At 38.4% G+C, this 14,328-nt stretch overlaps 1 protein-coding gene and 1 long non-coding RNA gene across 10 annotated transcripts in view; one reads left to right on the top strand and one right to left on the bottom strand.

Annotated features, from left to right (window-relative positions):
• LOC121870691 (transmembrane protein 104-like) overlaps positions 1-1,795 on the top strand; it is a 41,031-nt gene extending 39,236 nt beyond the window's left edge. For all 3 annotated transcript variants that reach the window (XM_042372642.1, XM_042372643.1, XM_042372644.1), the window contains one exon: positions 36-1,795. In XM_042372642.1, coding sequence (XP_042228576.1) covers positions 36-221 — 186 coding nt within the window. In that variant the 3' untranslated portion in view covers positions 222-1,795. The remainder of the gene's footprint in view (positions 1-35) is intronic.
• Positions 263-14,328, bottom strand: part of LOC121870693 — a 31,459-nt gene continuing 17,393 nt past the window's right edge. For 6 of the 7 annotated variants that reach the window (XR_006089752.1, XR_006089749.1, XR_006089750.1 and 3 more), the window contains 2 exons: positions 9,798-9,916; positions 263-2,388 (listed from right to left, as the gene is read on the bottom strand). This is a non-coding gene — a long non-coding RNA (uncharacterized LOC121870693). Of the gene's footprint in view, positions 2,389-9,797; positions 9,917-10,285; positions 10,685-14,328 lie in introns of those variants that run through there. The other variant, XR_006089754.1, reaches the window with a different exon arrangement.

Here is a 14,328-nt window from a genome sequence, read left to right as displayed (position 1 = left end):
GAAAACAATCGTTTATATATTTATTTTTATTCTAGTATGTTGTACCGGCCACTCTAGTCTACTATGCCCGTAAGATGACTCTACAGTATATCGGCATGGGGGTGAAGAACCCATTTTCTGCACCACTCCAGCACTCTGCTTGGCTCGTCATCATCTGTGTATGGGCTGCACTGTGTCAAGTATTCGTCACAATTTACCTGATTGAAGAGTATAATAAATAGTAGTAGTTAGTTTTTAAAAGGACAACAATACTCTTCACATAATAGATTTTTATAATTATATTTTATACATATGTATTAGGTGGATAAAGTATTAATGATAAGTCATAAGTCAGAAAAGAAGGTTGCTGAGATGTTCATGTATCCAATGATCTGTATTATAAATATATGCTGTGATCATATGATTTTGCCATTGGACATGATACTACCTGCTGATTTTACCAATAATGAGTGATATTATTAGGACTCTAAGAGAGGTACATTTCTTCCAGCTGCAAGAGCACATACACAAGGAATATTTATCTGATGGCGTAGGACTATACTGTATATGAAATTAGTAACGTATTTTGTGTCATACTACTGTACTTCCAAGTACAACTGTTTACTGTATGTCCATCTTTGTGTGTGGGTGTACACTACAGGTATATTTCACTTAACATATACAAATTCCAAAATCATATTATGGTAAGTAAAACATGTCCTCCTATACCTGTACTCTCCCATATTGTTAATTGAGATATTTACCAGGGAAAACTTTTTGGGCCCCAATAAATTAGTATATATATTTATACTGTAATATAAATACACTAGTGTTAACCAGTGATGAATGCACAAATCTACTAGCCTCTTATTTTGTTTAACTAAATTAGCAGCAAATCATTGAATTTATTGCGGGATTACATTACCTAAGTTGTGAACTATATTTTAATGACAGTACAGTACATTAAGTGAAGCTATGTTAAGTGAGCAATACCTGTATGTGTATTAAATAATGACAGAATTGGCAAACATCACAAATCTTTAGAATATTTTACTTTATTTTTATGTGTACCCTGTAACTCAAAATGTTACTGAACACGAGATACAAGGGAATTCTAAAAATGCACGGGTAACTTTTAGTTCTCTGGCTGGTCTTGAGGTGTTTAAGGTTGCATTCCAGCTATAGATTTTCAATAGAAGTGAGAGTATTTACATTTCATCTTTAGTGCCCTGGCATGGCTGTAGCTTCTTTTAAGAGGGAACCTCCAACTTCATATCCCTCTTAAAACCCCTGTACATAAAGAGTAAATTTTACATTTAATATCATAGGAAATATCTAACTTGATTCGTGGAAATTAAACTAAACCAAAACTGAACTTGGTCTGGTTAGGATAATTTAAAGTTAATATTACATTTCATAACTACAGGGGGACCCATTTATTAGTTTAATTAATGAGTAATGAATTTATGTAACGGTAATTATGTTTCTGTAGCCTCACTAAGTTTCATTAAGATATCACTTTCCACAACTTAGTACAGGTACATTGAGAATGAAAGAAAAACACACAAAATTGTTTTTAAGAAATTACAATACAGGTTGGGAGTAATTAGGGTTCCAAATATTCCTAGAGTCATTATATGTACGGTAATGACCATAATTGCAAGTTTTACACCCCATATCCTAAATCAGGGCTTTGAGGTCTTCCTATATTGGCTTTGGGGGTGAAAATGCCTTTTCCCTTTGATTAGAAATTAATGTTTATAATAGAAAAAAAAAATTGCCGTTGAAATATTATTGGTGAAAAGTACTTAAATTTCAGGCACACACTAGGATGTAGCAGGTATTTTGAACAAAGCAGTGAGAGGGGTGTTCTTGAACAACTCAGGAGAGGGAAAAGTTTCTTTGTAGGATGTGGAATAAATCCATCTATCACACTTAGGGGAATAAAAGTGAATTCTGCATCAAACTATTAGCAACTTAGTACATCCAGAATACTAATAGAAAAAACCCCTAAAGAACCTTAATCAGTGTGTCAAGGTGTAGTGACCTTCTCTAAGTCATCAGCATCTTAATAATGAGACAATGAGAAGCTGGACCCCCACCCTGTATTGATGTCAGCACTACAGTATTTGTATGATTGAACAATTATTATTATAATTTAGCTTCATATGAATTACCTTTGAGTTACTGTAAGTAGTATTTACATAAATTGACTTTGTACTGACCTGTGGGATATTGTATTGGGTGATGTCTCTCCAAACTTTTAGTTTTATGGGTGCTGTTGAAAGTTGTGACACATACACAAAACCTTTATATTAAGTGGTTTGATCTCATTGCCAATTTGATTCATGAAGATGCTCTTGTTGTAGACATAACTGCAGATGATCTTACTTGACTTAATGATATTTTCTGTTGATAAAAGAAGTTCAAACTTTTGACTATACAGTACTATTGAAAATAAGACAAAGATGTATTTGTAAATTTGGAAAAATAATTGTACATCTTTTGCTCATGTTGAAGATTTTGATATTTAAGAAGTTCATCTGGGTTGTCAGTGGGGTGGTTCCTCAGAGCCAATAAGTTTTCCTTGTATAAAACTAGTTTAGAGAGATAAGCTTGAAGGGATGTCTGGTTGTATATCTCATCCCGTGTCCATATTGTAAATAGTGTATAACATTGTATAACGTGTACAGTACCAATGCCTCTGTGAGCTTAGATTTTCCTTTTATTTTTAAGTTGAAAAATTTTTGAATTCAGAAAGAAGGAATTTTAGACACTGATATAGTAATGCTTCAGTTATGATACTGTATATAATTGTAACAAATGAAGTGTAGTTTACCAACGCACAAACGTTCAACTATTCCATGACAAATTAAAAAACAAAACAAAATGGTTTAACTTCGACTGTTTCTACCTGATAATAGCCTATAAAAATTATGATAAAAATCTGTGCAGCTGTATAATGTGCTGTACTGTATACTACATTTATCCACTTTTTTTTTTTATAATATATTGGCAAGTTCATTTTTATAGACTATGTATTCTCTGCTAGGAAGTTGTGCTTAAACTTAATCCCAGTCCAGTTTTCACCATTCCCAGTGAAATTGTCTTAAAAATAAGGGTAACCAAAGATTCATAAGCCAGGAAGTGTGATAGTGGTTTATGTGTGTGCTAGTTGGGTGGGTGCAGTGACAAGTCCGTGATGTAAGTCAGCCATAGGCATAAAAGAATGGGGAGGGATGGGGGCTGAGGAAAGGCAGACTATTACAGCTGAAAATGCTTTTGTGTACATATGATGGCAGTGGTAATTCTCAGGCTTGCAGATAAAATAATTTCTTTTGTTATTCAGTGGCATGGCTATACAGAACCCTCCAAATATACTAGTCACCACACACATTAAAGTCTGTCATATTACTTCCAGTATTAACTTGTCAGTTTCTTCACTTAATGAATGGTACCCTTATATGTTCCATAGCCAGATACACCATATATACCCTATAGACATTACAACTTGTACACATTTGACTACAACAACCAGTCACTAACCATCTCCAAATCTAGAAGTGAGGAGGACCTAACACAAACACTTTTAAGAGTATTTACCCCATTGATTGTACACTCACTCAAAAAATTATCAATACAAAATTGTGTTGAAAAAATATGCCACAACAGACGAAGGATTTTGGCAACCTTACACAGACAACAGGAGTCTCAGTGTTCATTCTGAAATTCATCTACATCACCCAAGTAAAGATAGTTTTTTGAGCGACTGTACATACACTAGACAATACAGTATTACCCCGCCTAACGCGGTTTCACTTAACGCGTTTTATCATATACGCGGTGCCTCGCCAGAGCTGAACTTTCACTTAACGCGGAATTTTTCATCATATACGCGGGAAGCGGCGCGGGCACGATGCGCACAAGGTCGCCCAGTCATCAAAACATTACCGAGTTCTTCACCCGCCACCCACCACAGCCGGCCCAAGTCAGTGATAGTGATAATTATAGTGAGGATATGGACTTATATGGCCTTTGAGGGGTTTGACAAAGAGGCCCTGCAAGCCTCTGTGGTGGATAGTGATACAATTGATACAAGTGATACAGGTGAGGGCCAATAATCTGCCCTCTGCCTCGGAACCAACCCCCCATCCCCGTGTGCCCAGCCATCTTTTCTACTAATGCAAGTGTTAAAAAACCTAATATTATTGATATTTCTCTTAATTATTAATTGTGTGCATACCATCATAAAGTTAAGATAAATTTTTTACTACAACATAGTTGTGTGTCGTCAAAAAGTGGAGTTTGGGGGTCGGGCCAGTCTCTATTGGAATTAATCCCATATGTTCTGTTGTTCACTTAACGCGGTACCCTGTGGGTTCAATTGACCGCGTTAAGCGGGGTACTACTGTACTTTAAAGACGTATAAAGTAACCGTCAATGGTTTGTCTTGGTTATTATACTAAAGGAATTATTTTGATCCTTTTGTGTTTCTTGTATGTTTTACTGTTGTATTGTAAATATTAATGCTCTAGTCCCGGTGTCATAACTTAAATGTGCGGCTTTATATTTTGGGTGACATATACAATATACTGTATATCTTGTGTATGCTACCTCTTGAGTACCACTTATTATTATTATTTTCATTATACAGCTGCTAATTGTGTCTAGTGTCTGAGACTTCTAACTAAGAAAGGTTGTTTATTGTTGTCAATATTTAAACAAACTGTATCAGTTCTCATTCCGGTGATTTATTTTTGTAAAGCCAATTTATTGTCTGTGCTCTTTCAATTTATTCATGATTTTTATTCAGTACTCTTTTACACCCAACACTCACATTTCTATAGCCAAGCACCTTTCCTGGAGCTGCCTTCTCTTCCAATCTCTTTAAAATTTGCACAATGATGGTGTCTGGTTGTGTACACTACACATTGGTGCACCCACAGCATCTAAGTTGAGATCCCATCAACATTCTCTAAAGTACCAAAACCATATCCTTTGTCCCTTCAAGTACTAAATATAGCTTTGTTTTTCTACATAAAGGTATCCCCCCAATCCATCCTTCATCTGAGGGTTGAAACTATATCCCATTTGATAACATATACGGTAATTCTGTTATTCTGTTCGGTGACCACAAAGGATCTTGCCATTATGATAAAGGTACAACTTCTTTATTTTGTACGGTTTATCTGTGTTTATTACTGAACAAATTATGGTGTGTCTTAAGCAATTTACACTGAACATTATGAGATGGCAGTTAATACTCTCTATTCCTTTACATTTTGTACAAGTGCTACTCTCTCGACTGTTAACGTATGCCATGTCACCCAACTTGATGGAGTACAGTAAATGTCTTTGAAAAAAAAAAAAAAATGGCTCTGTTACCTTTTGTGTATCTGAGATGGTGCCAAATGTATTCGCTCAGTACTGGTATTTATTTAAGAGTAATTACGGAGAACTCAAGTGTCAAGGTTGTGCAAGTGATAAATATACAGTATTGTATACAGTAATAACTCCGTTAGCCGGAATCCCTTAAACCCTGAACTCAAAGATAGCCGGAATTGAAATATTCTCAAAAAATCGTTCCCAAAGCCGGTATTTTCCGGAAATTGCGGCTTTGGGAATGATTTTCCGAGGGGCACATTTTGCAGAGAATTCTGAGAAAAACTTCCCAATAGCTGGAAAATTCCAGGAATGGGGGAGTTTTTCTGGGTTTGAGAGATGAAAATCAGGCTCATTTTCTGGAAATTCCGAGAACAATTTTCCCTTACCCAGAAAATTCCGGGGACGAGGGATTTTTTTCCGGCTCCGAGAGAGTTGTCTTATTGCCCGGAAATCTCTCATTCCCGGAAGTGTTCTGCACCAATTGTTCTGGCTAATGGGGACATCACTGTACTCACTAAAAAAATAAATGATAAATTGATAAATAAAACTAAATTGACAATCTAAATTGAGACAGATTTGTTATTCATTACAGTACTATTATGTTTTTAAGGTATTTTTCTCAACCAGTAATAATTGTAACAAGGGGGAAAAATTGTCTTGCTGCTTTTCATCCTCAAAATGTGGAGTTACCTCATACAGAACTTTAATTATATTGCCTGTAATGTACCTCATATTCCCAAAGACATAATATAATTGTAGTCTGTAATATTTTTGTATCTATCTACTCATTACACAGTTCATGTAAATAAAAGGTTGTTTCGAGAGATTTGGGCTATACCGGTACCAGGCTAATGGTGTCTAGTGCGAGTATAAATACTAATTTTTTTTAACACTGTCAGTAGTAAATTGGTACAATGAGTTCTGCTATAACGCGTGTTTTGATAACGTGAATTTGCTCTAACGCGATTTATGAATTAGGAACGATATAAATATAATGCGAAGGCTTGTTTGCTATAACGCGATTTTTGCTTACTATTTCTCCAATTTTGTGGTACATATTAACTGTGAATATAGTAAAGAAGAATATCAACAAGAAGCGTTCTGGTGATAATTCCCGGTGATGATCGTAAAAGAAAGGATATAACACTTGAAGAGAAGCTCGATTTTATCAACCTCAAAATCACCCTTCTCCCTCATCAAGTAAAGTGTTACATTTACTGTATGATTTCATTATTAGATATGAATGTAACATTTATTTAGACTGTGCTATACTTTGTGTTAGGCTAACTACTAAATTTTTTCGATTTCGAGTAATCTGCACCTAACCCTATTTTCTCCATAAGCCCTGTTATTTCTATTACGCGATTTTCTATAACACGATATTTTACAAGAACACAATTATCGTGTTATAGCAGAACTATCTGTAGTTTGAAACTATTTTGTGGGGAAAATTGCTGGTATAATACAAACATACAGGATTAAATGACTGTGAGGTTGTTACTGTGTTAAAAGAAGCAGTTGGATGAAGCAAATGCTGGTTGATTAATGTTAAATTAGAAGTGTATATTTTAGTGTTGGATATGATTTAAATATAATTTGAATTGACTATTTCCTTGTTTAATTTAAAAAATACAGTACACTTTTATTTCCATGCATTCCATGTACCATAAGGTCATGCGGTGATATATAGATATGGTAAAGTCTATTAGAGAAGCCCTGTGTGACTGACAGGCAGTTAATGTGATATACTGCAGCATTCTCTAATAGTCATGTATGCAAGTGTGATTTTTATAGTTTTCATTAAAATTATACCCTGGAAGGAATAGTTTTATTGTTGTGTTCCCTTAAACAGAGCTGTGGATGGAGTTTGACCAAGCAGGTGCCATAGTGTTACTCAGCGGGTGGGAAGTCTTCTCGGGCTGTGTTTCACACATAGTATACAAACTCTCAATTTAATGGAATTTAGTGGAAGGCATTTTTCCCTTATTTTCACTTGATTTAGTGAACTTGGAGCCTCTGGGGGCTCTGACGTCCCTAAGAGGGCCTCACGGAGCGCCACTGTCCCTGGCATGGCCCCTGGGGGCACCATCGCCCCTGAGAAGGCACTGGCAAGTTAGACGACAAATTAAGATTGTATCCACCTATTTGCACTTAGTAACTATATCAGTTCCCATGTATAGAACCAAATACACAATTTGCTTGAATACCTCTTAAGCAAATGTGAAGAACAAAGTGTGAGGCCAGACACAGTGCTTCACACTCCTGTACTCACGCAGTTGAGAATAAAATGCCCTTTATGTATGGAACTAAACAAATAATGTATTTGAAATATTGTGTAACATTCAGTACCATAATATCCTGACCACGGGGGTTAATTATTCCGACCCTTTGTAACTCATACTCTGTAATCCTCTTGTGCTACCGCTCACAGGATGAGTTTGGGGTGCACAATAACCTAGCCGCTGTAAGCGGCAAAATTAAAAAAATACATAAAAAATGTATCTGGGAAAGCCTCTGCGAGTGCCATGGCCCCGGGAGGGCCCCAAGGAGTGCCGCTGTCTCTGCCCCTGGGGGCGCTACCGCACCTGGCACGGCCGCCATCCCTTTTAAGGCCCCGGGAGCACTGCTGTCTCTGCGAGAGCCCCTGGGGGCCCAAGCGCCCCTAGCAGGGCCCTTAGGGGTGCCGCTGTTCCTGGGGGCGCTGCCGTCCCTGGGCATGAAGCTGTCAATGGGAGTCTCTCTGGGGGCGCCGGGGTCACCTGGGAGGACCCTTGGGTACGCCGCTGTCCCTGGGAGAGCCAGTGCTACCTCACTTGGATTACGCAGTTCAATTCTGGTCAACGTATGACAGAATGGATATAGAATCCCTAGAAAGAATTCAGATGCTGCCGCTGGCGACTTGAGGAATGTTGGTGAAGACACTGGCATGGCTAAAAGTATTTATTTTGAGGTATTAAAAAGTTACGAGGCTGATGGTGCCCAAAGTAAGAGTGAAGTGAGACTAGCAGATATATTTAGACTGTGTGCACGGAGCTGTTACATATGACTGGAAGAGATATTTAGACGGCAGCGTGAGAGCTAACAGGTGCTGCTGGAACTGTCACTAACGAGTTTTAAATATATAAAACCAACAGACATTAAGTAAATACCTTCTCCCTCTCTCACACAAATACTTAAAATCACTTTCACAGAGCCACAATGACAAGAAAATACAATAATTAAATATAAACTCCGAGTCAAGGTGCTTAAAGAGCTTTGAAAGTGATGTTAGCATAAATAAGAGTAAAAATGTATATTGTAATAAAATAAGTTACTGTATACGGTAACAAAATCCTATAATGAACGATAAAAGAAAAGTTACCAGGAAGTTGTCTATACCTAATGTATAACTACGTAAGTATGTATGTAGTGGATGTACAGTGTATGTATATGTGTACAGTGATGGTGTGAGTGAGGTCAGCTACAAGACACACACACACACCCTGACATTCATCTGGTTAGAAAGCGAGGCCTCGTGGTGAGGTTGACTGGTAGAATTATATTTACCTTTACGTAAGATGGTATGTGACCAAGGGAGAGAAGTGAGCGCGCAATAACAAGCAGTATTTATTCTAGCTTTTTTTTTACATTATATTCAAATTCTTCCTGTAGTAGTCACCGGGAATACTCACAAGGCTAAGACAATTTCCATGATTTACCAAAAACCAATGTAAACTTATTGATAATTTTACCAATGATAATGCAGTAACAATATGGATGCTAATTTCTTATAAAAAAACAGAAGTTTAATATTTACGACAACAAATGAAGGAGTCTACATTGCGTATTATAGAAACCTGTCGTGAAGGATAATGCAATAACTCACGTGAGGAGGTTGTCTAGGGTGGGGGAAGCTCTTTATAATATAGCGGGGAGGGAGGAAGCTCTTTATTCTGTACTATTTTGTCTTTTATTACTAAGAGCTCAGGCATTTCCGTCACTATCCAGGTCTCAAATAAAGGAAAATATTGCTAAAAAACAACCATAGTTACTTAAAATGTCACTAACTTAACAACCTAACCTTGACAACCTAGCCTCACCCAACCTAACCCCACCTATTCACATTACAGGGCTTATTAAACGGGTGAAATAAACTGAGGTGCCTAATCTTCACGTGATCCTACGTAAATGAGTATGCGAGTAAAAACCATTTAATTAAGCTATACTGGTAAACAGAGTGAGGGAGGAGGGTGCGTCATCATCCATCACTGTTCAAAATGAGGGAAGAGAGCGAGTCATCTTCCATTCACCACATTTCTGCTGACTCATCATGACTCAGCATCTGACCTTAAAACGCCCGCCTCCCCAAACGAGACAATGGTCAACTATGATATATGCCTATTGTTACACATACTATTTCTATTCTCTTTCATAAGATAGCTGGAAGAACTTACTTGTGAGGTATACAGTACTGCTGGAGATTTAGTTTGTCTTGAAGGAACTGCAGCGCCAAACAAGCAGGAAGGTGAACTTACCATCTTCTTCACAGGGTAACTACGATGACGGTTACCATCTGGAATATAAGATAGCCTTCTTTAATAGACTATACTATCTGGAAGGTTCTGGTGATAAGCATTAATGTTAAAATTGAGTTACGCTAAAAGATATTTCCTAAAATGATCACCTTCGAATTTGGACTCTCCGGGGGAAATACTGTAAACCAGCTTCCTACTTAGTGCACATCAAAATAATCATTATTATAATCCAAGGATAACTTTTCCTTCAACAACATAACCACAACTCCATTACCGAGTTGTTTCCAATGATTCGTGAGTCACGGACAAAGAAGTGACGTCAAGCCGAACAATTTTCCTAGTGTTCGAGGTAGTTTCCCGTGGAGTGGTGGTCGGGTGCAGCTGCTAGTCATGAACTGAAAACTCACCGAGGTTATTACGACCCCTCCTCACGTTTATCAGGTGTTTTGTTCTTCTGTTTATGCTAGTGAAGGCAGGTAACTACTTTTACCAGGCATGAACAACGTCTCACCACCTGGGATGCTCATGCGGCCCCACGCGCCTTCTTACCGGTGTTAATACTGGGACGTCCTTATTTATACCTTCACATCCTCTTCATGACGGCTACAACACACGCCGGGTTTTCCCCAATGCCTTCCCCGCCCCACTACACCATCTCTTCCTCTTTTCACACCTGCGAACTCTGCCCTCCCACCTGTTAAAGATTGCCCACATCACACGAGCCAGCACCAGCAGCGTGAGAGGGAGGGACCTAGGGTGTGGGGGCCACTGACCCACTAATGAATCTGTTTATTTTTATTGCTTTCTAAAACATACCACATTTTTACAGAGCCATCATGTTTTTTGTAATGTTTACACAGAGATATCACGAATGAAATGATTAAGGTGCGAGTACGATACAGTGATCTTGGTGTGACGGCAACACACAACGGGGATGCTGCTACAGTGAATGAGTGAACAAAATACTGTACTGCACCATCCCGACTTCCAACGAATACGTCTCGGTAACACTTCCAGTATAATCCTTCAGGTTTCATTACATTTCGGCCAAAGCTGGGAAGATATTTTATTCTACTTAATGTTCTAAACACACACACACACACACACATATTATATCATTATGTCTAAATCAAATGTAAGTGTAAATTTTCAGCCACCGGCTGCAACTCTATTAATAAACCGTTTATTATTATTATTGTAACACCTGGGTCCAATGCTTTCTGTGAATCTTATCGTAGCTAAGGATCTTGATACTTGCTGTTGGGCTGCACACTGTTCTTGCCATCCACCGTTATAAAGCGGGTAACAGTCAGTACAGAGCAAGCTGGGGTTTCCGACCTAGCACCAACAACAACAACAGGCGCCCGGCTTTGTTATCACTGACGACCGGAAAACCCAAATTTCCAAGTAAACTATAAATAAATACATCTTCTACACTCTATACACATACTGAAATTAATGATGCCGAGTGATGCACTTCTGAAATATGACTGAAAGTTCTGTATAACGTAGCAAGTGATAATTTTCCAAGATTTTTCAGTACACTATTCGTGTCACAAGTGTAAAGTGTTTTCACCTATGATAAACCACCCACACTATCCTAATCTAACCTATCGCTAACCCAAGCTAACTTCATTTAACCGATTAAAAAACAACGTAACCTAACCCCCCGTAGCGTTAAGGTATTTAATCATCAGGTAAAATAAGCTGGTTGGGCTAATCTTTCCGTAATCCGATTATCCGACGTCACAATACAGTAGGGGCAGTACCTGTCACACACCATACTATGACTGTGGCTGGGTGTGGGGATTCCCGGTAGTTGACAACCATTCTCAGACTTAATTTGTGAGCCACTCCGTCATGGCCACCACAGCCTAATGGCTCACCAATTCTATTCACTAAACCTTTATCCCATCGACGATAAAAAAAATGCTAGATTAAACTTCAGCACCAGAAAAAAAAGAGCAATAGAAAAAATATCATCGAAACTGTGGTTAGTTATTTTCTTTTTAATAACTGTTTTCAATCTGCTTGAAGTCATGACTGTGATAGTAGAGGTAGGTAGGCTGACTGGTGCTGGTGTCCCGTTATCATCACAGCACTCATGGCGACTAATACAACTCCGACATGTGGCAAACTTTTCTGTGGGTCACAACACTCAGCTATGCTACGCACACACACACACTACAGGGCCACACGTCACTGCCAATGAGTACCGTTAATCTCCGTCCTCGTTGGCAAAATGTATTAGACTTAAAAATTTAAAGGACACAACAGGAAACAGGCAACTGATGGCTTTGTTAGCTATCCTTGAACCGAGTTACTGTTTACCACTGTTTGTATACTGCACTCTACTGTAATGCCTCAATCAACGTAATCTTGTATTGGGATTTTACCGAATAAATACTTACTATCATACGAGGCTGAAGATGCTGGTTTCCAGAGTATTACACACACAATAATTGTTCATCAAATTAGTTTTACTGTTAAAACTAGCACGGGGCTTCCTCCTTCCTCGCCTGGCCGATGTAAACTAATGGCCGCCGACTGGAACACCTTTACCAGTCCTCTTAGAAATAAAACTTTGCTTGCAGTTATGCAAAATCTCTCAAGGTAGGCTACTATTTTACGAAGCAAAATTCAACACGGATCTGCAATGAATAAAGAAAATGCCAATTGATTTCCTACTCGTCTGACGTCAATTGTCACCCAAAATGGTTCCTTTTCACTTCTCGCCGATACTAAGGTACACTTACGAACTAGACACATCTGACTGGCTGAATTAGATATTGTGATAGAAACAAACAGCGTTTTTGTCGCTATAAATATAAGAGAATGTCGAGAATGTTAATACAGGGATAATAAAACAAATTCTGCTCTCCACGACGAGAGCAGTTTTCAAATATATTTTATACGGTAAACTGTATGTATAAAATATCTTTGAAAGCTGACATACCAACAAATAAATTTAAGACCTTGTTCTATATATGAATAATCCTTGATTTAACTTAACATTGGGATTATCTAATTACGAAATGTATGTAAAAAAATAAATATCCTTGACTTCAATAAAAGAAAAACGTATCCACGAACCCTGACTCATGAACCTATGAATCCGAGACACCACAGTGGCCTTTAGCACTGTATGATGTCTCGAATTCACAGGTTCATGAGTCTCTTAGATGGGAGAGAGGACTGACAAGACTTTTTTTTTTTGGTGGGTGTACACATCTCCGTGATCTTTCCCAGAGTTCCTTAAGCCGCGTACACACTGAGATGTATCTTGGTGTGTATGAGACTCTAGTTATATAGTAGTGAATCAGCCATATGGTACTGTACCAGATTACAACACCTCGGGTTTGTACAATAATATCGACAGACGTACGGATGTTCCTCATAAGGTCAAATAAAATTTGAATATATTGAGCCATAAATAAAGAAACAATATGTTGAGTTGAATTTTAAAACTAAGATTTCTTTTTACTTGTAATATAATAATCTTGTGTTCCCCTCCAAGTAACTCAGTATAATATAATAATAATAATAATAATAATAATATAAAACAAGATTATCGGGCTACTGGATCCACAGTTGTTCGAATGGTTCGTAATAAGGTTGTTTAATAGCCCACACCTTCCCGTGCACCCCCCCCACCTTCCTCGTCACAGACTCTCACCCCTTTCACCAGTTTCCTTTTTTTTTTTACATTCCTTTCCCCTGGGTCAAGTTTCCTACCCGAGGTCAGGACCCGCCCATTAAATAAACCTCCTAGTCCTACCCAAGGTTCCTCACTGCTACTGACGTCACCCTCACTGTGGTCAAATGCCCCGTATATTAAGGTCACTATCTCCTCTTTGCATAATGTGTAGTAAGTGTAAGCTGACCTCACCCTTCACTTGCATCTTACTGATTAGAATAGTGTGTTTGAATGTAGTTGCAATGGTCGATATAGCTGTTGACGTAGTTAGTGTGTTTCTTGTGGTGGACGAATTTGTTGTGATGTTAGTTTGTGTGGTGGTGTTAGTCTTGTGGTGGTGTTAGTCTTGTGGTGGTGAAGGTGTTAGGTGTAGTGGGGGTGTTTTACTGTGGTGTGTGTTGCAACTGGTGGTTGAAGCAGACTCTATTTCACACCTGGCCTTCCCCTCCTCGCCTCTGTGGCCACTTGACAGAAGCCTCAACAAAAAAAAGGAAATTCGCTCTAAAAACTTGATGACCGTGGTGCGGGAAACTCGGACAAGTGGGGCGCGTGGTGTTGGACAGGTGTTCTTTGTCACGGCGGTAGGGTGCTGGTTGTGGTGGAGAACTGGTTCTTTGTATACCTGCATTGTATATATACAGCACAGGCTGGATCAATGGAAACTTGAATGACGATTTTACTGAATAGCTTTCTCTCTTAAGGCATTAAAACTAACTACACCACATCACCACCTGTGTCACATCTCGGTGCTAA

Source organism: Homarus americanus, unplaced genomic scaffold, assembly GCF_018991925.1.
Source record: "Homarus americanus isolate GMGI-L3 unplaced genomic scaffold, GMGI_Hamer_2.0 scaffold56333, whole genome shotgun sequence".
Lineage (NCBI taxonomy): Eukaryota > Metazoa > Arthropoda > Malacostraca > Decapoda > Nephropidae > Homarus > Homarus americanus.
The sequence above is the reverse complement of the archived record's forward strand: the minus strand, read 5'-3'. Positions and strand labels throughout refer to the sequence as shown.